This window comes from Canis lupus, chromosome 20 (genome assembly GCF_003254725.2).
Source record: "Canis lupus dingo isolate Sandy chromosome 20, ASM325472v2, whole genome shotgun sequence".
NCBI lineage: Eukaryota > Metazoa > Chordata > Mammalia > Carnivora > Canidae > Canis > Canis lupus.
The window spans coordinates 50360919-50384169 of record NC_064262.1 but is presented as its reverse complement, the minus strand read 5'-3'; the positions used below and the strand labels follow the sequence as shown (position 1 = coordinate 50384169).

The 23251-nt window shown below is 53.2% G+C and overlaps 1 protein-coding gene and 1 long non-coding RNA gene across 3 annotated transcripts in view; one reads left to right on the top strand and one right to left on the bottom strand.

The window, feature by feature from the left end:
- The window catches only part of LOC118351628 (uncharacterized), a 2844-nt gene extending 294 nt beyond the window's left edge, over positions 1-2550 (top strand). The window contains exon 2 of the long non-coding RNA XR_004807348.2: positions 1451-2550. This is a non-coding gene — a long non-coding RNA (uncharacterized LOC118351628). The remainder of the gene's footprint in view (positions 1-1450) is intronic.
- KANK2 (KN motif and ankyrin repeat domains 2) overlaps positions 1-23251 on the bottom strand; it is a 25674-nt gene extending 2423 nt beyond the window's left edge. Inside the window, exons 1-12 of one of the 2 annotated variants that reach the window (XM_025457572.3) lie at positions 23163-23246; positions 21666-21887; positions 20587-20699; positions 18950-20179; positions 8659-8826; positions 8460-8562; positions 7080-7319; positions 6508-6595; positions 5758-5977; positions 4834-4976; positions 1968-2168; positions 1799-1888 (exon numbers count right to left, since the gene is read on the bottom strand). In XM_025457572.3, coding sequence (XP_025313357.1) covers positions 1799-1888; positions 1968-2168; positions 4834-4976; positions 5758-5977; positions 6508-6595; positions 7080-7319; positions 8460-8562; positions 8659-8826; positions 18950-20179; positions 20587-20623 — 2520 coding nt within the window. In that variant the 5' untranslated portion in view covers positions 20624-20699; positions 21666-21887; positions 23163-23246. Of the gene's footprint in view, positions 1-1798; positions 1889-1967; positions 2169-4833; positions 4977-5757; positions 5978-6507; positions 6596-7079; positions 7320-8459; positions 8563-8658; positions 8827-18949; positions 20180-20586; positions 20700-21665; positions 21888-23162 lie in introns of both variants that reach the window. The other variant, XM_025457573.3, reaches the window with a different exon arrangement.

The following is a 23251-nucleotide window of genomic DNA, read 5'->3' as shown; positions in this document are numbered from 1 at the left end:
AGCCAAGGGGTGGGGCATTCTGGCAGTGGGAGCAGCAAGTGCAAAGGCCCTGAGGCAGGAGCAGCGGACAGGCTGAGTGGCCTGAGCAAGGTGCAGAAGAGAGGGGGGGAGGGGAGGGAGTTGGTGCAAGGCTTGGTGGGCTCTGGGGATGACTTTGGCTGTTTCTCCAAGTAGGGGGACAGCCAAAGAGGGCTGTGAGCTGAGGAGGGATGTACCCTAACTCAGGGGTTCACGATGACCTCTGGTTGCTGTGGGGAGTATAGACTGGAGGAGGCAGTGAGGGTGGGTGCCAGGGTGGAGGCAACAGCAGTGGTCCAGGTGGACAGAGATGGAGGACTGGGGTCTGTCCCTCAGGAGTCCCTGGGGGCAGGACCACGTATCAGACAACAGGTTATCACCTGGTCCTAACACTCCCATCTTCCAGTTGAAAAAAACTGAGGCTGAGCTGATCCCTAGGTGATGCTCTGAGCACCACAACTGAGTCCCAGGTGACCCAACACCCTGGGGAATGAAGCTGGAAAAACCTAGAGCCTTAGTAAGAAGCCGAAGACCCCTTCTGTTTGGAGGGGGGGGGTCACTGTAGTCAATGCTCACCATGCCACCCCCGAGCCAGGCTCCAGATGTGCCTCAGGGAGGCCAGAGCAAGTGCAAGGTAGAGTGAGGAGGAAGGAACATGAGATTCCTGCCCAAGGTCTGGAGTCAGATGCCCCCGGGGGCCTCCACCCCTTCCTATCCGTGGGACTTTGGGCTGTTGGGGGGAAGGGGGCTGTAACCATTCTAAGCCTCAGTTTCCCCACCAGAAAAATGGAAATGATAACAGTACTTTGTACAGCTGAGTCAGGCTCTTCTGGAGGGTTCGAGAAATCATGGCTGAGAGGCACTTAGCATACAGTCCATCAGATTGGAAGAGCTTGTCTCCTCCATCAGACAAGGGTATCGTTTTAGAGACCTATGAGGAGTGCCCCTGTCTCCTCCTTCAGACTGGATCAGCTCTCTCCTCCATCAGACACTTAGGATAGAGCAAGTATCAAAATTATCCTGTCAGGCTTCCTGAGAGTGTTTTTTGCTAACAGGCATGATTTCCTTTTTTTCTTTTTGTGCATGATTTCTTAAAAAACCCTGGTTTCTATGCTCAAATAGAGAAATGCCAAGTTAGACACAGGTGAGGTTTCTTTACAGGGAGACGTGTCAAGGTCTTTCATACACTGACATGCGTCGAGTAAAAGCCAAAGTCCTCACTGTGGCCCAAAAGATCCTTCATGATCTATGGAATCACCTCCTCGCTTTCATCTCCTCCCCTTGGAGCCCTTGATGCTCCACACCACACCAAGCATGCTCCTGCCTCAGGGCCTTTGCAACGGCTGTTCCTTCTGCATGCACAGCCACACAACTCACTCCTCCTCTTCCTCAGTAGGTCCCCACTCTCACTGTCCCTCTTATCCTGTTTCAGGTTTCTTTCCAGCTGCTACTGTCCCCTGGCTACACAGTGATTTGCATATTTTGTATCTTGCTACGATGCCTGCTCTGTGGGGGCAGAAGCCATTTCCTGTTTGGTTCAGCGCTGTGAGTACCAGGGCCTATCATGCAGTGGGTGCTCTGTAAATATTTCTCAAATGAGTGGATGGTAATTAAGAGCATGCATTTGGAACCACAGATCCAGGTCCAAATGCTATTATGTAGTCTCAGCTGTCCGTGCCTCATTTCCTCATGGGGGCACCGGGAAGGTTCAATAAGCATGGGCTGCACACAGCACCAGCCCAGAGTCCCCACCGCCCACCCTGCCAGGGTTGACACTCACAGAGCACTTGATGTTCATGCGAGAGTACAGCATGGATGCGATTTCACTCTGCCCGGCGTCCAAGGCCACCATCAAAGCTGTGCTCCCGTCCTGTAAGGCATCCACTGCTATGACGAGGCCCCGAGCTGGGCTCCCGCCCTCCCCGGGGTGCACCTGGGGGGGGACTCACGCGATCAGTGAGCGAGATGTCGCAGCTGGGCACAGCCAGCAGGAGCCCTGTGATCTCCTTGTGGCCGTGCTCACAGGCGCACATGAGGGCCGTGGAGCCGTCATCATCCTGCACGTTGACATCTGCTTCACAGGCCAGCAGAGCTTTGACCACATCCACCCGTCCGTGGCTGACCGCCAGCATCAGGGCTGTCTGTCCCGCCTGGGCAGGGCAAGGAAAAGGTTTATGGACCATGCAGGCCCCAAGGCATGACACCCTTGCTCTGGAACCTTCCGTGGTTCCCAAGTACTGTGATATTAACAGTATCCCCACTTGCTGGCCTTCTAGATCTCAAACAATTCCTCCCACCACCGGGCCTTTGCACCTGCTGGTTCCTTCTCTTCCTGCTGTCCCCTCATCCCTCACGTTTTGGCTTAAACATTTCCTCTTTGGAGAGGTGTTACTTGCCTACCCACTCCCATCCCCAACTAAAGCTGATTCCTAGCTCCCAGATGTAAATATAGATGTAAAAACTTATTGATCTAAGATTTGTATACTTTTCTGTATGTCAGTTGAACCTCAATAAAAATTAAATCAACGTTCATTAGTGGCTGAATGGAAAAGCAAACTGTCATATACCCATACTACAGAGTATCATTCAGCCTTAGAGGTGAATGAAGCACTGATGCACACCGCATCACGGACGGATCTTGAAAATGTTACACTCAGTGGAAGAAGCCAGACAAAAGAATACGTATTATGTGATCCTAATTATATAAAATATCCAGAATTGGTAAATCGATAGAGATAGAAAACAGATGGGTGTTTGCCAGGAACAGAGGGAGAGGGGATGGGGAGTGACTGCTAATGGCACAGAGCTTCCTTCTGGGGTGATAGGAATGTTCTAGAAGTAGATAGAGGTGATGGTTGTACAACACTGTGAATGTACTAAATGCCACTGAATTGTATACTTTAAAAGCTATAATATTTTTTAAATTATTATTTGTGTGTGTGTGTGAGAGAGAGAGAGAGAAAGAGAGAGAGAGAGGGAGAGGGAGAGAGAGAGAGAAAACGCTCATGTGCAGGGGGCAGAGCAGAGAATCTTTTTTTTTCAGAGCAGAGAATCTTAATCAGGCATCATGCCTAGCACAGAGCCGAACACAAGGCTCGATCTCATGACCTGAGATCATGACCTGAGTAGAAATTAAAGAGTTGGATGGTGAATCAACTGAGCCATCCAGAACCCATTTATTATTATTATTATTATTATTATTATTATTATTATTATTATTATTTTTTTTTTTTTTTTTTTTTTTTTTTTTTAAGTAAACTCTACTCCCAGGGTGGCACTCAAACTCAAACAGGACCCAGGATCAAGAATCACATGCTTTACCAACTGAGCCAGCCAGGTGCCCCTAAATGGATACTCTTATGTGAATTTCACCTCAGTTAAAATAAGTAAACCATTGAAATACTGTTTTTACTTAAAAACTAAATCAATAGGGACGCCTGGGTAGCTCAGCAGTTGAGTGTATGCCTTTGGCTCAGGGTGTGATCCCAGTTCAAGGATCGAGTCCCACTTCAGGCTCCCTGATGGGGAGGAGCCTTCTTCTCTCTCTGCCTATGTCTCTGCCTCTCTGTGTCTTTCATGAATAAATAAATCAAATCTTAAAAAAAAAAAAAAAACTAAATCAATAGAAGAGCCAGCAGGGTCTGTTCTTGCTTGTTATGCCCTGTGACAGAGCCCTGCTTCTATCCTGTGTTTTTTTTTTTTTTTTTTAAAGATTTTATTTATTCATTTGAGAGAGGGAGAGGGAGCATGAGCAGGGGAGGGGTAGAGGGAGAAGCAGACTCCCCGCTGAGCAGGGAGCCTGACTTGACACAGGGCTCAATCCAGGGCCCTGAGATCATGACCTGACCTGAAGGCAGACACTTATCGGACTGAGGCACCCAGGCGCCTCTCCTTCGCTGTCTTTAAGCTGTTGCAAATCCCCCCCTTTCCTGCTATCCCCATAGAGTCCTGGCTGCCCTTCTGCCCAGGTGCCTGTCCATGCCCCAGTCACCTCCACGGTCTCCTGGCTTCTGCTCCCCAACATGCAGCCAAAGGGAGATTTTTCAAATCAGAAAGCAGGCCATTGCCACCGCCCTGGTTAAATGCCGCTGGTGGCTTTCTGCAGCCCCTGACCAAACCTGCTCCAAGCCTCTGTGCTGCCTGGAATGCTCTCAGCTCCCAGAGCTCCAGGCCGCTAGTGAACTTCAGGAGGGCGGAGATGTGCCCGCTCGTCCACCATCTGAATCCCTAGCATCTTCAGCTGCTGCTCAATGAATTACCAAGCACGACGTGGGATGGTGTCAGATTAAGAATGGTGGAGGATCCCTCCCACACCCCACACCCCATCTCCACTGGAAGGCCCTGTATCAGAGGCAGTCTGGCAGGCAGGTCATTAAGGATGGGGTTCTAGGGGCATCTGGTCTGGGTGGCTTGGTCGGTTGGACATCCACCTTCAGCTTGTCACGATCCCGGGGTCCTGGGATCAAGCCCCAAGTTGGAAGAGCAGGGAGCCTGCTTCTCCTTCTCTATTTGCCTGTCACTCTGCCTACTGTGCTCTCTCTCACTCTGTCAAATAAATAAAATCTTGAAAAAACAAAAAAAAGAAAAAAAAGAAAAAAAAGAATGGGGTTCTAAAGCTAGATCAGCTGGGTTCAAATCCCACCTCCTTTAGTCTGACCTGGAAGAAATGAGTGCTTCTCTGAGACTCAGCTTCCTCTTCCGTGCAGTGGGGATTCTCCCCCTGGGCACGGAATGAGATCACACCTGGGCTTGGTGCACAGCCAGGGCTCGGGAAGCAGAAGTACCACTGGGGTCTGCAGCACCAAGGGCCTGTACCTGGCTGGCTTTGGCATTGACATCTCCAAGCCGGAAGAGCTGCAAGACGGTCTCGATGTCATCCTGGGTCTTCAGGTTGGCCAGGGCAGTGAGCATGATGGGGCTGTAGCCAGCACGGTTCTGCTTGTCCACCTGGCACACACCTGGGGGGGTGGTAAGGAGGAGTGGGACCCTCAGACCTCAAAACTGGGGGAGGGCCCATGAGAACCAGGCAACGTCTTGGCTATCACAGTCTAGCTGTGGCCTGAGTCCTACCTTTCCCCAGGTTGAGTGCCCCATTCTGCCCCAGGGTCTGCACCTCTATTATGCTGCCCCATTAGATGAGGGACTTCTAAGGAGGGGGAGACTGTGTCTCCTTCATCAGCCTGGAGACTCTGACACTGGCACGCAGGTTTAGGGCTAAGAGTAGGGGACTGTGTCTTCTCCACTAATCTGGAAGAGCCAGTCCCCCTTCAGACTAGCCTCTACCTTCTCCATCAGATTGTGGGCCCTGCTTCCTTCATCAGTCTGGGAGGCTGTTATCTTCTTTGTTAGACCAGGGAAGAGCAGATTTCTTCCTGCCTATTCAAGGACCACATCTTTGAAGTCCCAGGAGGGAGGCTATGGCCTTCTCTCAGACCATGGCTCCAGAGAGGTCACCTTCATCACATAGGGGTCCTTGGGGGTGGTGGAAAAGTCTACACAAAGACTGTGTCTGCCTTCGCCAGTGTGCGGGGGCTATGGGTATGGACTGTACCTCCCTGACCAGGCTGGAGGGTGGTGTCTCCTCCACCAGACAGGGAGGACAGCGTCCCCCCATCAGACCAGAAGGCTGGCATGCCCTCAAGAGACTATGAAGGCAGTGTCTCCCCCATCAGACCATAAGCTGGGGGTAGCAGCCAGCCCACTTGCCCAGGGCCCCCCTGTCCTGCCCCACTGGCTCACCGCTGTCGAGCAGCTGCCGTACCACGGGGAAGTTGGCATGAGACACGGAGTAGTGCAGAGCGGTGTTGCCATTGCTGTCGGCGATGTTGACCACGTAGTCCAGCAGGCGCACTGACATGGCCCGGAACGTGACCAGGTGGCGCCGCACGAGCTCGGGGTGGGCGTCGCTGCGGCAGGCCAGGCGCAGCCACTCCTGCAGCACCGTGGTGTAGGCCACTTTCTGGATGCGGAGGGGAGGAGAAGGGTAAGAGGGCGGCAGCAGCCTGCTCCCCGCCAATTGGACTGAGCCCCAGGTGTGGACACCCCTGTCCCGAACCAGAGCCTGAAGGAGAAGCGTGGACAACCCTCCCTGGGTAAGCCCCTTGCACTAAAGAGTGTGGTCTCCCCATCCCGGACAAGGGAGGCCCAGGTGTGCCCCCAAGGAAGGTGTGAGCATCTCCATCCTGCGCATGTGCTCTTCAGAGGCAAGGACAGACACCAGACAAGAGAAATGTGGCACCGCCTCCCTCAAGATCCCAAAACAACAGGAACCAGAGGCCAGGACTGCCAACAGGTGACCGTCTCCGGCCCCGCCCACCACCCTGGCCCCCATCCAAGGCCCATGACCCAAGCCCGACCACCCCACCTCCCAAGCTCTCTGCTTGGATCCTGGAGTCCCTTCGAAGCCGGCACAGGGAGACACTGTGGATGAGACGCTGGGGTAGGGGTGGAAGGGAAGAAGGGGACCCCGGACCCAGGGCCCCATCATACCAGCTCCCGCTCAGTGAGGGCATTCGGATTGTCCAGGTACTTTTCCAGGGCCAGGCAGGCTGAGATGAGGTCGGGGCTTAACTCCATCCTGCAAGGGGTGGACAAGACGGAAGTTTACCTTGGGAGCACTCACCTCGGCCTCCTGGGTGACCACAGACAGGGGGAACACACAGATTCCAAGAGAAAGTGGACACACAGACTAAAGTTTATTCCAAGTGGGCAGTAGTGGATAGAAAATCTTTGCCCAAAGGCAGATTTTTCATCAGGGTGGAAAAAAAAAAAAAAGATTCAAACATGTGGGCAGGTGGGGCATTCATCCCAAAGACAGTGGGTGGCTTAAGGACAAATTCTGCCTGCCCCTTAAATTCTAACCCCAATAACCCAAACTGCCTGCATCAGTTTATCAAAGCCTGTAGACCTTCCGATAGCCAGGAGAAAGCACTTGTTTGCTAATTCAGACTAAGGTGTGTATGACTGATGGGAGGTTCCTTCAGAGGGCATGAATGGTGAGATCTGAGGCAGAAGTCACCCACCTCACCCTGTCTGAGTCCCTCCTAACAGAGAAAACTGACCGGATCTCCTCCTCTGCATTCGCTCCTGATGCTGCCTCCGCCACAGGCACGTGCTGAGACTCCCGAGGCAGCTGGCACTCCTCCTGGCTGGTCTTGGCTGCTGCTGTCCCCGAGGGCCTGAGCTGGGGGGCTTCGACCACACTTGGAACCCTCTCCTCTGGCTCTGGGGCCTCATTCTCTGTGCTCTCATTGTCCGAGAAGTTCTCTGCTGTGCTAGAGTCCTCAGATGAGGACTCGTATCTGGGAAGGAAGGACGGGCAGAGTGAGGAGATGCTGCAGATGGGACAGGACATGGCAGGGGAGGGCACAGGGTTCTGACAACTTGACTGCTCTGCGCCTTGGCTTCCCCATCTGTTAGGTGGGAGTAATGGCAGTATCTACGTCACAGAGCTGCAGGGATGTGCCTTCCAGCACCTGGCACCCAGTAGGTGCTCAATAAACACTAGCTCAGCCTGTGATAATGCTCAGGGTGGGTCAGGGAGAAATATTGCTCTCACCTTCCACCTCTTCCCCCTTTGCCTCTTACGCAGGTCCCTCAACCCACTGCAAACAGGTCTCTCTTGTGCTTCTTGCTGCCTCTGGACAAAGTCTAAGCTTTTGGGCCTAGCAGTCAAGCCCCCAAACGGTCCCTGACTCCAACCTCCTGTGCCTCTTGCTTCTCAAGGGTATCACTGCTTCCTCTCACCAGAGCCTTTATCAGGCTGTGCCCTTTACCGGGAGTGCCCTCCCAACCCCCACTCTTCACTTGGTAGCTCCTGCTTATCCTTTTTTTTTTTTTAAAGATTTTATTTCTTTAAAAAAAAAAAAAAAAAAGATTTTATTTCTTTATTTGAGAGAGAGAGAGTGAGCACAAGAACAGGGAGGGTCAGAGGTTGAAGTAGGCTCCCTGCCAAGCAAGGAGCCTGATGTAGGTCTCGATCCTGGGACTCTGTGATCATGACCTGAGTCAAAGGCAGATGTTTAACCGACTGAGCCCCTCCAGGCTCTCTCTGCTTATCCTGCAGCACACTCATCCCCTCCTTCAGTGTCCTCTCTGGGGACACCAACGCCTCCCCTGACACAGTCTGAGGAGGGGCATGGGGCAGAGGCTGCGGCCCAGGCTCGGGAGTCTGATTCCCGGTGGCCGTGTGAGCTCCAGCAAGTCACTTGGCCCCGAAGTGCCTCGGTGTCCCCAAGTGGCTACTGTGCTTTGGTTCCAGTAATGAATCAAAACAAGGGGCCCAAAAAAAAAACAAAACAAAAAACAAAAAAAAAAAAAAACAAGGGGCCCAGACCAGGGGGCATTCTTGGACATGAAGGAGCCAAGGAACAAGGAGGAAGGTAAAAGCTGAGGAAAGGGTGGTAGCGTGGGCTGGGGGAAGGGGAGGCCCCCCCTCTCACCCGCCGTTGACGCCCACAAACTGCAGGCTCCTCCGCCGGGCTGCAGGGTCTGCAGGCTCCTCTTTGCGCTTCATGATGGACCGTACGCCGACCTGGGGCTCACCTGCGGGGACGGGCGGCATCATAAGAACCTCCCTGAGCTGGACCCTAAGCCCAGGCCTCCAGCGCCCCGTCCCCCTGGGAGGCCACCCGCACTTACCTGCACCCCCCACCTCCTGTGACTGGCATGAGGCTGCTTGCCTGGTGGGCTCCCCGTCAGCAGCAGCCCGGGCAGCCGACCCACCTGCACTCTTCTCAGGCTGTGCCAGGGAGGTGGCCTCCACCCCTGGGGGTGACGACGGTGACTCTGCAGGAGCCGGTGGGAGCTCTGGAGGGGAGGAAGAGAGGTGCTCACCACGGGTGGATAAGAGCTGGGTCCTTGGGGTCACATGCCCTGGGGCCAGGTGCTCTGGGGGCTGATGCTCATGTCACTTCGTCAAGTCTTCCCACCCCATGAGATCCGGATTGTTACAGATGAGAAAACTGAGGCACAGAGGGTTGCCTGGAGTCACCCAGTGAATGAGCAGCAGAATCTGATTCCACCAGCGGTCTCTTGCCTGCAACAGCAGTGGGTCAGGGACAGGGAAGACGCTGCAACCTTACAATCCTGGCTTGTGACCCCCACCTCTCCAATATCACTCTGAAGGTCGTCTGGAAACGAGGTGTGATCACAGCCAAGAGTCGTGGTCATGGGAGGGTCTCAAATCTCCCATGAACAAGCTGTGTGACCTCAGGTAAGTCACTTAACCTCTCTGTGCGTCAGGAGAATGGCATTTCCTCCATCATGGCATTTCTGTGCGGACTGAGGACCACAGTGTGGGGGGAAGGGCTTAGAACAAGGTCTGGACATCAACAGTGCTCGAGGATCTTGAATTGTAGACGCTACTTTGATAAGACTTATTAGTATTTTAATAAGAGCAAGGCTGTGTTATGATATCACAGCTCCCTTCTTCTGAACTTTAAGCAGGTTAACACTTTAACAATCAGGAAAAAAAACAATAAGGGCTATTGCAAAATAAATTTTTTGAAAGATTTTATTTGAGAGAGAGAGAGAGTGAGAGTATGAGCAGGGGGAGAGGGAGAAGCAGGCTCCTCGCTGAGCATGGAGCCGGATGTGGGGCTTAATACCAGGACCCTGGAATCATGACCTGAGCCAAAGACACTTAATCCACTGAGCCTCCCAGGTGTCCCCAGAAAATAAAAATTAAAACCCCACCCATGTAGGGGTGCCTGAGTGGCTCAGTCGGTTAAGCACCTGACTCTTGGTTTCAGCTCAGGTCATGATCTTGAGACATGGGTTGGGATCCACGCTCAGTGCAGAATCTGCTTGAGATTTTCTCTCCCCTTCTGCCTCCGCTCCTCCCACCCCACTCACAGGGGGACGCATGCGCGCTCTCTCTCTCTCTAACAAATAAACAAAATCTTAAAAACAAAAAACAAAAACAACCCAAGCCCACCCTGGTAGATTTTCAGTGTGAGAAGATGAAAATGTTCTGGAAATGGATGGTGGGGGTGGTTGTACAACAATGTGAATGTGCTTAGTGCCACTGAACTGGACACTTTAGGGATCCCTGGGTGGCGCAGCGGTTTGGAGCCTGCCTTTGGCCCAGGGCGTGATCCTGGAGACCCAGGATCGAATCCCACGTCAGGCTCCCGGTGCATGGAGCCTGATTCTCCCTCTGCCTACGTCTCTGCTGCCTCTGCCTCTCTCTCTCTCTCTCTCTCTCTCTCTATCATAAATAAATAAAAAAATTTTTTAAAAAGTGAACTGGACACTTTAAAATGGTTAAGATTGGGGGGTGTGATGTGGGGGGACACCTGGGTGGCTCAGTGGTTGAGCTTCTGCCTTCAGCCCAGGGTGTGATCCTGGAGTCCTGGGATCGAGTCCCACATCGGGCTCCCTGCATGGAGCCTGCCTCTCCCTCTGCCTGTGTCTCTGCCTCTCTCTCTCTGTGTCTCTCATGAATTAAAAAAAAAAAAAAGACAGGGGGGCGGGGTGGCAAATGGCTGGCTCAGTCAGTGGAGCATGTGACTCTTGGTCTCAGGGTCATGAGTTCAAGCCCCACATTGGGGATGGAGCCACTTTAAAAAATAAAGTGGCTAAGATGGTTAAGTTTTATATCATGCATATGTATATGTTACCACATTTAAGAAACCCTACCCAGGTTTGGTAGAGGACAAAGGTGACTCTGAGGGCGCTAGTCCCTGGGGTGCCCCCTGCCCATGTTGGTGGGAGTGGGGTGGCAGGGTGCTCCAGGCCTGGATTGCCAGCCTGGTGCCAGGAATAAAAGTGCCACTGTGAGTGGCTGTCCCCAACTCAGAACCTGCTCAGGGCCCCCCACAGGCCAAGTGTGGCTTCCATGTCACTGCTTCCCCAGGGCGTCTCATTTCAACCGCTGGCCTTGGGGTCTGCTGGGCAATTCCCTTCAATTCCCTTGAATGGTTACAACCTTTTCTGACATACACAGTAACTACTTCAAGTCTATGATACTCAAATGGAGTTAAGAACAGAGAAGGGACACCTGGGTGGCTCAGTGGTTGAGCGTTTGCCTTTGACTCAGGGCGTGATTCCGGGGTCTGGGATCAAGTCCCACATCAGGCTCCTTGCAGGGAGCCTGTTTCTCCCCCTTCCTGTGTCTCTGCCTCTCTCTGTGTGTCTCTCATGAATAAATAAATAAAATTAAAAAAAAAAAAAAAGAACAGAGAGGAAATAGAACAAGCACAGAGTGAAGGACAGATGAGACCCAGCCACAGAATGTGTCTCTGACAGCACCCAGCTCAGGGTGTGGCTGGGCCAGGCCGATTCCAGAGCCGCAGCCCAAGCCCCTGTGGGGAACCAAAGCACACGCTGGGTGTCTATGTGGCTCTCCCGGTTTCTTTTTTAAACTCTGTCAATAAAGTCAATCAAACAAACAAACAAAATCACTATATGGCCAAGTGGAAGGTGTCAGAAGGCAGACGGGCCAGTTCAGAACCTTGGTTATTTGCCCCAAACTCAAGACTCTTAATTTAAAGACCTGGGAGGGTAAAAAAAAATAAAAAATAAAAAATAAATCAGGTGAAACAACACTCAGCTTGGTGAAAGAAACCAGTCACAAAAGGACAAATCCTGTCTGATTCCACTTATGTGAGGTCCTCAGGGGAGTCACATTCACAGACAGGAAGTCGATGGTGGGCGCCAAGAGCTGGGGGAGGGAATGGGGAGTCTGTGTTTAAGAGTTTCAGTTTGGAAAGATGGGAAAGTTCTAGGGAGGGATGCTGGTGCCATGTGAATGTACTTCATGCCACTCAATTGGCCAGTCAGACATGCTAAGTTTCATGTTCATTGTTCTTTACCACAATTTTTTAAGACATAGAAAAAGGAAACAAACAAAAAAAGAAACAGAGCAGCACTATAACCCATTCTGCCCCAAAGGTAAAGCAGGCCCTGTCTCCAAAAGCTTGGATGGCTCCTTCTGGTGTGAGGAGTTCGAAGTCAGGCACTGCAACTGTTAAAACAGCAATGACAATAATAGAACTGATCGAAATTGTTATTGTCATTCCACTAAGGAACAGGGCAAAACGACAAAACGACACCACAGTTTATATGGAAGAACCGAAGTCTATGACCAGCCAAAACAACCTTATAGTAAAAGAGTAGAGATGGGGAACCTGGCTGAGGAGGGCATAGTAAAACATGCCAAACAGCCAAACAGCCACAGTGGCCAAAAGAGCAAATGCTGCTGAGGGAAGAAATGGGCCAAAGGAACAAAAAAAGAGAAGACCCAGCAAAGGCCCCAGCTGAGGGAGCTTGGGTTAAGACAAAGGGGTTTCCACAAATTAGTGGGAAAGATGGTCTTGGGGTGTGGTGCTGGGAAAAGAAGCTCACTCAACCCAAGAAAAATCAAGCTGCATCCCTACCTCACACCTTAACATGAAAACTCAGAAGGATGGATGTAGCTACAGGAAGGTACAAAGCTACAGGAAGAAAATGTAACAGAATATCGGGGGCCTCAGGAAGAGGAAAGATTCCTTTAAAAATTCATCAAAGATAGGGCACCTGCATGGCTCAGTGGTTGGGCATCTGCCTTGGCTCAGGGTGTGATCCCAGGGTCCTGGGATCAAGTCCCACATCAGGCTCCCCACAGGGACCCTGCTTCTCCCTCTGCCTAGGTCTATGCCTCTCTGTGTCTCTCGTGAATAAATAAATAAAATATTAAAAAAAAAATTCCTCAAAGATGAGGCGCCTGGGTGCCTTAGTTGGTTAAATGTCTGACTCTTGATTTTGGCTCAGGTCATGATCTCAAGATTGTGAGATCAAGCCTGGCATCAGGATCCGTGCTAAGTGCGCAGCCTGCTTACAATTCTCTCTATCCCTCTCCCTACTCCTCGTTCTCTGTCTCTAAAAACAAATAAACAAACCTCAAACTACATATGAAAAATACAAGATGATCTCACTTACATGTAGAAGTAAAAAAACAAAACAAAAACAAAAACAAAAAAACCCCAAGGGATTTGTGGGTGGCTCAGCAGTTTAGTGCCTGCCTTCAGCCCAGGCATGATCCTGGAGTCCTGAGATCGAGTCCCGCATCAGGCTCCCTGCATGGAGCCTGCTTCTCCCTCTGCCTGAGTCTCTGCCTCTCTCCCTCTCTGTGTCTATCATGAATAAATAAATAAAATCTTAAAAAAAAAAAAAAAACAAACTCCTAGATGCAGAGAACAGACCGGTAGTTTCCTGAGTAAGGGGGTGAGAAAATGGGAGAAAGGGGTCAAAATGTACAAATTTCCAGGTATGAAATACATAAATCCTGGATCTGTCCTGTGCAGCATGGTGACTATAGCTAATAATGCTGTATTGAATGAACATCTGAAAGTTGCTAAGAGAGGAGATCTTAAATGTTGTCACAAGAAAAAGTCTGGAACTCTGTGAGCTGCCAGATATTAACTAAACTTACTGTAATAATTATTTTGCAATATATACAAATATCACAATCATTATTTGATTACCCTGAATGGGTACAGTGCTACATGCCAATTATAAGTCAATAAAATTTGAAAAAAAAAATTTAAAAATTAACAAAAGAAGAAAAATAGGATGGGTTTAACTGTATTTGACATGAACATTTCTACTTCATTATAAAACAACAACCTTCATAGACAAAGTTAAATGACAGGATATACACTATGGGAAAATATTCACAATGCCAGAAGTGGCCAAAGATTTTCTTCTAGAACAAGACTCAATAAACTTTTTCTGTAAGGGGCCAGGCAATAAATATTCTGTTATGTGGGCTGGAAGGTCTCATTTGCAAAAGCAGCCCTGGACAGTATGTAAATTAATGGGCATGGCTGTGTCACAACACGAATTTCATATTAATTTTGTTCGTGTCACAAAATGTTGTTCTTCTTTTCACATTGTTCAACCATTTAAAAATATGAAAAACCATGCTTAGCTTGTGAGCCTATAAAAACAGGCAGTGGGCTGGACTTGGCCCAAAGGCTGTAGTTTGCCAACCTCGATCCTGGAATATGTCAGAACTTCTCAAAATTGCCCAAGGAAAAACGGACAAAGGCTACAAATAAGTGATTCACAGAGGAGTCTTATGAAACATGTATGGTGATGCCCTATCTCACCAAAAGATCAAAGAAATGCACATTAAAACAAGGAGATACCACCCTGCACCAGAGTCGATGGGCAAAACATGAGAGAAAAAACTTCGTGTTGGTGGGTATGTGGGGCAATGGGCACCTCAGATCCAAGCGTGGCTGGTGGGAGCTTGGACAGGGAGAGCTTGCCCAGAGAGGATTGGACAAAACCTGGAGTGAAATGGTGAATTCCCTGTGAATCAGCAACCCCAGGGGAAGCGACATGTGAAGACAGCACCAGCACTGCTCATGGCAGCCAGGAGCTGGACATAACTGGGTGCCCCCAAGGGGGTATGGATGAGAAAAGCGTAGCACACACTAGGGCAGAAGGCGATGTGGTCCTTCTGACTGACAAACCCAATGTATAAGCATCAGGGTGGAGAGTTCAAAAAGAGTGTACAGAGAGATAAAAAAAGAGAGAGAGAGAGAGAAACAGCAAGATTTTTTTCTTCGGAAATCACAATACCATTTTAGGAAATCAAGCATGCACAGAGCATATTTTTCAAGGACACTGAAATGTCTAAATAAGCTTCTGGAAGGTGGATTGCGAGGAATGATATTACATGGGCTGGGGGGGGAGTGTGAGCGGCATAGAGCAGGGGTTGGCGAAATATGGACTATGGGCACGATTTTTGCATTCTTGATGGTCGGAAAAACAAAAAAGAATGCTATCTGGGACATGTGAAAATTACATGAAATTGCATTTCATACAGCCACGCTTGTTCCGTTCTATACTGTCCACACTTACGTGCTACAGAAGCAGAACCGAGACGCTAAACTCATCAAAATTCGTGCACAAAATATGCTAATTTTTTTGCATATTAAGCTCACTGCAATCAAGCTTAAAAGAGAGAGAGAGAGAGAGAGAGAACCAAGCAGAATTGAGCCATTGCCACTAAGATCATACGGCCCACGGAGCTGAAAATATTTACCGACCCTCAGCACTGGGGGTGGAAGGTGGAGGTGGAAAAAGAATCAAGTAAAATGAGGGAGCTGGCAGACGCAGATGGAGATGGTCACTGTGAGCAGAAGAATTTAGATGAACTCAGTTTGGGCCTCCTTTGGCCAAAAGAAATTTTTAAAAATTTAAATCACTCAGCCACCCAGTGTAGGAAGGGAGTGGGGCCACAGGGGAATAAACCAAGTTGGCAAGAGACATCATGGTCCTCAAAAATGGTCTTCCAGAAACCTGTCCTGAGAAAACAGAAGACGTGAGGGGTTTCTGCAGAGGGACGTCTGTGTGGCGCCCGATGACAGCAGACATCGACGTGGCTCACCAGTAAATACTACGTCCCGGGAATTTTTAATCACGGGAAGAAATGCCCCTGGGATCAGGTTCCATCAAAGAAAACCAAAGGCGGAGTTTGAATCCTGGCTCCATGAACAGTGGGCAACCACTGGGGCCCTCTGTTTCCTCTTCTGTCAAATGGGGAATGATAACGCCACCCACCTCACAGGGGTGCTGGGGATGTAAATGAATTAAAATGGAAAAAGAGCGTCTAGAAACGCCCTGGCCCCAAGTAAAGCTACCTAAATGCTTTTAAAAGTGAAATAATGCTAGACAACACATTCCATCGGTTCCCTGTTGCTGGACTTGAAACCTACATATTATTTTCTGCATTAAAAATTTCGGAAGGAAAGAAGCAGAAGTGCTGACAACAGCTGTGTCTGGGCGGTGGTGGGTTTATGGGGGTTTTGTTTTGTGTTCCAGATTTTTCTGTACTTTCCAAACTTTCCACAGAGCATATGAATTGCTGTCATAGGAATATGTTTTGAACAGGAGCAAAGGAAATTTCAAAGCTTTGGAGCCCCCACGGATGCACACGCCCAGCTGCCCTGTCTCCCACTCATCTCCCTGCCTTGCTTTTGGGTGGTGGGGGATGGGACTTCATGAGGTCTCCCAGCCTCTGCCTGCCCCACCCACCCTTTCCAGCCTGAGGGGAAGGCTGCTTCGCCCTTTGGCTGCAGTGAGGGAATTCTAGATGGCAGAGAAGTCCTCCTTACTTCCTCCCCCAGGGAGTACTCCGGGACCTACCCATCAAGCTGGGTGACCTAAACACATGGTCCCAACGCTTGTCAAGTCCTGTACATCTAATTTCATTTTTCATATTGCTCCTCCTCCCCAGTCTGCAAGCCCTACAGGGCCCGCCGCTGATGCTCAGGCACCTCTGGACCTTGCTTGTCTGGCCTCATTACTCTAGCTGGTTCAACAGTTTACGTGCTCGAGCCCCTCCTCGCTTCAGGACCTTTGCCCCCACTGTGAACACTCTTCTTCCCACCTTGGTGCCACGTGGCTGCTGCCTCTCTTTCACATCTTGGTTTATTTTTTATTTATTTTTAATTTTTTTTAAGATTTTATTTATTTATTCATGAAAGAGAGAGAGAGAGAGAGGCAGAGACACAGGCAGAGGGAGAAGCAGGCTTCACGCCAGGAGCCTGATGTGGGACTCGATCCTGGGACTCCAGGATCGCGCCCTGAGCCAAAGGCAGGCGGTAAACCGCTGAGCCACCAGGGATCCCCCACATCTTGGTTTAAAGAGCCAACCGCTAACCCTCAAGCACCTACCATGTGCCTGATGCCACATGGAACACCCAATGGGAACTGACACATTGAAGCCTCACACTGATCTGGTGATACCAGGCTGTCAGGACACCCCTACCCCTGGCCATTTGCAAATGAGACACACAGAGGTCAAATAACTAGCTCAAGGGCACAGAACTAGGGGGTAGGGTAATCAGAGTTGGAACCCAGACCATCACCCCACCTGATGGCTGCCTACCCCACGCCCCTGTTTTATTTGCTTCAAACACCTCTCCTCTGAAATGATACTTCTTCACTTATTTACTACGGGGCTTCATTTGTTTGTCGCACTTGTCTATCTTGTTCACTGCTATACCCCCAAAGCCCAAAAGAGTCCTGCACATAGCAAATGTTCAATAAAAGTTTGCAGACTGAGAAGACACTGAAATGAACGGGCAAGCTCCAGCTCCGCCCAAGCAAAGCAGAGGCTGGGGCTGGCTGCAGCAAGGAGGAGTTAAGTGAGACACAAGGAAGAGCTTTTGGGGGCAGCAGCCCACACACAGTGGGAACATCACTAGGTCTGTGTGTCCTGCAGGCAGGCAGCCCCATGGCTGCCCTAGGTGGCATGTCTGGAATGAAGGCTGCCTCTCAGAAATCCCAAGGCGGAGCCGGGCAGAGCCCTTGGCTGGGGGCCAGAGTCAAAGGGCCGGGTGTTTGCGATGGACACAGAACAGAGGAGTGGTGCCTGGAGCTGGCCAGGAACAACATGGAAAGGCAAAAAAACACAGCTGGGTCCCCTCCCTCCAGCATGTGCCCTCTGGTCCCTCCATGGGGCTCTGACATTTGAGACCGGGATGGGGATCTAGGCTGTACCTTAGAGCCCCCTGCAGGTTCAGGCTGACCTCGGTTTAGATCCTGGCTCAGCCACTTCGTGGCTGTGCGACACAGGGCAAGTACAGCTCTTCCCTGAGCCTCAGTCTCCCCAGCAGAGAGCAGAATGGGCCTGAAAGTTATCAACAGAAGCAGCAACAATGGGATCCCTGGGTGGCGCAGCGGTTTGGCGCCTGCCTTTGGCCCAGGGCGGGATCCTGGAGACCCGGGATCAAATCCCACGTCGGGCTCCCGGTGCATGGAGCCTGCTTCTCCTTCTGCCTATGTCTCTGCATCTCTCTCTCTCTCTGTGTGACTATCATAAATAAATAAAAATTAAAAAAAAAAAAAAAAAAGAAGCAGCAACAGGCAGCGCTGGAGGGTTCACTGTGTACATCAAGTCACGAGTCCTAGGGGCTGGGACTATCGTTATGCCACTTTACAGATTGGGAAGCTGAGGCCCAGAGGGGTGAAGTCCCTCACCTAGGGCTACATCATGAAGTAGAATTTGAACCCAGGTTGCTTAACTGTAAAGCCCATACTCTTCAGCCTTCCATGACTGAAAGCCTCAGCACAGCACCTGGCACCAGGCTAGCCTCTGATAAAGAACAGCTGCCATTATTATGACTCATTCTGACAGCTTCTCCCAGGAGCCTAAGGGTGGCAGTGGTGGGGCAGCTGTCTTTTGCAGATCCCACATCCCCTTTCCTGGCATGAGGACTCAGCACTTCCTCTAGGGGACACCCCCTTTGTTCCCTCAAAGGCCACAGGGCTTGGGTGGGGCTCCTCTACCCCCAGGATCTGGGGTTAGAGGATCTGCACTGGGGGCAACGAAAAACACTGTGATTTGGCTCAGTGATGGGCACATGACGGCCACTGGCCAACGAGGGGCGCTCCTGGGATCGTTTATGGGCACCATTTGGACTGAGAAGTTCCCTTTCCACCAAGATGGAAAGACAGATCCCTGGAGTGGTGGGGCCACTTTCACTCACCTGAGAAAGACCTCAAGGTGCACAGAAGATATTTGAGCACCTAGATCCAGCTATGACTGAACCCGTCACCAGGTTACATGAATAATACATTGCCTAAACCGGACTGAAATTGGTTTCTACCATTTACTGAATAAAATGGATGGGTTTTTTGGCTCAATAAGCCAACAGTCCTAGGGACCCTTCCTCAAATACCTCCTGTTTTCTGGATACTTACAATGCACTAGACATGAGGACGTACACTCAATCAGATACCTGATTTTTCTGCATGGTCCCTACAGCACAGAATCAACGGCACAACTGTCCCCTTTTTGCAGGTGAAGAGACCGGGGCTCTGAGAACCAGCGTGGTTGGTCTGACGGAAGGCCAGGGCTAAGGCTAGACCTTGGCCTTCACAGGAACAAAGGGCACCTCTCCCCCAGCCTCCCCCGTGCACTATGGCTCACCTGCTGTCCCGTCGCAGCTTCGTTCCGTGATGCTAATTTTCTTCACCAGGTGGACGTTGCCAGTGGATGCAGTGGCTGTGGGGAACGCTGTCTCTACCACCTCATGGGTACGGAACACTGCAGGGCTCTCGACCCCTCCAGGCGTTGCCAGGGACCGCAGCCCTGTCCCATAGGGCTCCAGACTCTGGGCTCGCTGTGCAGGGGCCCCGGCGGCTGTACTGGCAACCACCTCCACCTCCCGAGGGCCCTCTACCACCCGGACAGTGTCCACGCGGATGGGGCTGTCTGGTGGAGGCCGGGGCTGGGGCTGGGGCTGGGGCTGGGGCTGGGGGTCAGCCTGCCGGGCCTGAGCTGCCTGCAGCTCCTGGAGTGCTTTCTTGAGCTGGGTCTCCAGCACGGCGACCTTAGCGGCAAGGGCTGCCTCCCCGTCAGGCACACCCAAGTCCCGCTCTCGGACCCAGGTGCCCACGCTCCGGGTCTCGAGGGTCACCGGGTCCTCGAGGGGCTCTGGGAGGTCCAGGCAGAGCTCACTGCGGCTCCGGGCCCCTGTGGGGTGGCCCAGGAATTTCTGGCTCTTGAGCTGTACTGTGAGCTGCCGTTTCTCCTCCTGCAGCACAGAGAGCTTCACCTGGAGCACGGGGATCAGCTTCACCTGCTCCTCCAGCTGCCGCAGCTTCCGTAGCGCACCCGCCATCTGTTCCCGCACGTGGGCCAGGTGCCCAGCACTGGGAGGCACGGGTGTGGACAGTCCCGAGCCCCGTGGCGTTGGGGGTGGCAGCCCCACGCCCACCAACGAGCTTGTGGAGCCTGCTGCGCTGGGGGTCAGGGAGCCCAAGCCAGTGGGTGCAGCCGCCTGGTCCTCCAGGCGGCGACGGGCGTCCAGCAGCGTGCGCTCCACGCGCGGGTTGAAGCCGGCACGCGTCTCTAGGGCACCATACTGCGGGTAGAAGCCACGGCCACAGTAGGAGTAGGCCGAGTGGCGGCTGTCCCCACTGGCATTAGAGCACAGAGACTCAGTGGATGTCCACCAGGAGCCGGGACCCCGTGGCAGTGAGCCGAGGCGGGGCCGGCGCTGCACGGCCACGCGCCGGAGCGTGTGGCCTTTCTCAATGTCATCCACGTACTTGAGAAAGTCCAGGTCGAGGCGGTAGCCGTAGGGCGTCTCCACGGAGTATGGTGGGTCAGGCTCCCTGGCAGGGAAGGCGGGTGGGGAGGCTGGACCGGGGGCCCCTGGGGTGTGAAGAAAGACCAGGGCCTCTGAACACTGCTGTCCCCTCCTCAGGGGGAAGGCTCATGTTCACATCCCAGGGAGAGTCGAGGTTTATTCACCCACAGGAGGGGAGACCACTGGGTGCTCAACTGTGGCTCCAGTCTCAGGGCAAGGCCCTGCCCCCTCAGAAACCCTCAGGGCAAGGACCAGGGACTGTCTCTAGTCTCAGACCAGCCCCTTTCCCTAAAAGACTATCTCCCCCATCAGACCCTCTAGGGCAGAGCCAAAGGCCCTCATTCAGGCCTGCAGGGAAGGGTTGTATCCTACCCCCAGTAACCATGCCCCCCCCCCACACTGCCCCCGAGGCAAGGCCTTATCTTTCCCCCCAGACCCTGGGGCAGGGCCCTTTCTTCCCGAGCCCTCTGACCTGGGAAGGGGGCTGGCACGTGCAGGACTTGGGCCATCCTTTGGTCTGCAGACGCTCCTCAAGAGTCACCTGGGGTTTATCTCAGATCACCTGCAGCACTGGCTGAGGCTTACCTGGGGAAAAGGGGATGTTGGAGCCTGGAGTCAGGAAGAGTCTGCAGTGGGGAAGAAGGGGATGTGGCCACCCTTCCCCCACAATTGTCCCCCTCCCAATCCCTCCTCTTCCCCGAGTCTGGGACCCTCTCATAGGAACACACCCGGCCTGGCTGTGGAAAGGGGTGGGGGTGGGGGGGCCCGCGGCCTGGAACAAAGAAACCAAACCTCACGGCCCGCCTGCACATCTGTCCAGCCGCTGGACAGGATCCAGCTGTTCCCACAGCCCCGCCTCCACAAGGCCCTGGGCTGGGGGCCCCCCGAGCCTAACAGGCCCCACCCTTCCTGCACCCCTCCTCTCAGCCCAGGCCAGAAGCTGGCTACAGGGATGCATGGGGGCTGAGGTGGGCAGGGGGCTGAGGCCCTGAGTAAGGGACTGTCTTCCTGAAAGGATCCGAGGACACAGAGACACGGGGACACCAGGAGAGATGGAGCTCAGGGTAGGGGACCCCAAAGCAGAGCTGGGGCAGGCCAACCAGAGTGGGGGGGAGGGAAAGTCGGTGAGGTGGGGGAGGCAGTGAGGAGCAAAGCCTTTCCTCTTTATGGAAACAATTTTCTCTAAAAATAAACAGTTTCGCTGCCGGGCTACACGAGAACTTCCTGCCCCCCCAGGATGCGTCCGGCTCAGGGGCGCAGCAGGGATAGAAGGCCGAGTGGTGGCCAGGGAAGTCATGGGGGTGGGAGGGTGGGGAGGAAGTAAGAGAGGGTGCCTGGAGGCTGCAAAAGGGAGGGACAATCAGAGCCTCTCACTAACCCCTCCTCAGCCCTGGAGACCAGCCAGCACCCTTTTGTCCCCAACACTCAGCCTGAGCTTGGCCAGTTCTTTCTGCTGTCTGACCTCTAGCCACCCTGCTCCAGAGGCCCCAGCCCATCCCATCCCACCAAGGAGGACCCTTTCTGGCTGAGGGGGGCCAGGGCAGTGGGTACCTGGGAGGATGGACCAGGCGGGGCACCTGCCGGGCATGAAGGCGGGGCTGGGGCTCCAGGGGCGGCCAAGCTCCTCCTAGTCTTACACCCTGCTCGCCTCCTGCTTAGTGCCTTTGCTTAGTCTCTTCACGTCCCTCTGCGTCTCTCCACGCTCTCCACGCCTGTGTATCTCACTCCACTTCTCTTACCCTCTGTTTCCACGTCTCTGGCTTCCAATGCCGCCTGCAGCACAGTAACCAATTGTATGAAACTTGGTTTTCCACGAAACCAAGAACTTGGAAGTTCACCCCTACACACCAGGGAGGTGATCAAAAGCATTTTCTGGGGACCTGAGAGAGATGGGCGGGCAGGAAGCAGAATCGGAATATCCCGTGGGGGCCCCTGGAGGTGAAAAGCGGTGGGGCGAGTAATAATCATAATAGTAATAATCACCCCAGCTGCTCATCTGATCACAACATTCCCATCAGGCACAGGTTATTGCCCTGTTTTGGAAACAGGGCATCTGGGGTCACAGAAATGTACAGTGAGTTTGTCCAGGGTCACTAGAAGGGGAAGGGGCTGGGTCTGCACTTGAACCTAAGCCCGGAAGATTCCCCACTGCCAGGGTCACCTCACCCCTAGCTCCGCATCCCTCTGCCCATTTCCCAGACACAGAGACTGAAGGCAGAGGGTCTCTAGTCATCTGATCGCCCTCTAGGTGCGAGGACGACTCCAGGTCTAGAACGCAGATGGAGGTGGGGAGCGTGATGGGGGAGGTGTCTGTGGCTGAAGGCGCCCTCCCTGAGTGGGACCCTGGGGTATAAAAAAGGAAACACCGGGTCGGAGAGAGATGGAGAAAACGAGGCGGACACTCCAAGAGGGAACAGGTAACGGGGCGCGGGGCCGCGGGACCGGGGCCCGAATGGCCGCGGGGTCTCCCTGCAGCCCCCACTCCCAGCCAAGCTGGACGTCTCTGGGGTCTCCCCGCCCCAAAGATGGGGGCAAGGGTGACCCCGCCCCGTGGAGGGAGGGGGCGGGGCCTGCGGGGTCCCCGGCTAATGGCAAACAGCTGCCGCTCCCCACGCCGGCCCAGCCGCCAGGCCGAGGCCCAGCCCGGCGTCCGGCCGGGCCGCCTTCCCGCCGTCTGGGGCCCGGCCCGGCTCGGCCGCGGAGGAGGCGAGGGGGGCCGGGGCGGGGGAAGGAGGTACAGAGGACCGAGGTGGCGGAGAGGAGCAGAGCGACGGCAGGGATGGGGCGGAGGCAGGGCGAGAGGTGCAGGCGGAGGAGGACGGGGCCGGGGGCGAGAGGCAGGGACGGGGCCAAAGGCGGGGAGGGGACAGAGAGGCGGGGAACGAGGCTCTCAGAGTCCGGAAAGTTTGGACCGAGACGTAGAGTTGGAGGCAGAGGCTCGTAGAGAACGGCGAGGTCGCGCCCCGGGATTGGGGGTGGCTGGGGCGGGGACCACGCTCCAACCCCGAACCGGACTCGAACCCCGACCCAGCCTCGGGTCCTACTCGCCTCGCGCGCTCCGGCCGCCGCCGTCCCTGCGTCCCGCCGCCCGTGCGTCCTCCGCGCGCCACCGCCCGGCCGCCCGGCCCTCGGCGGTG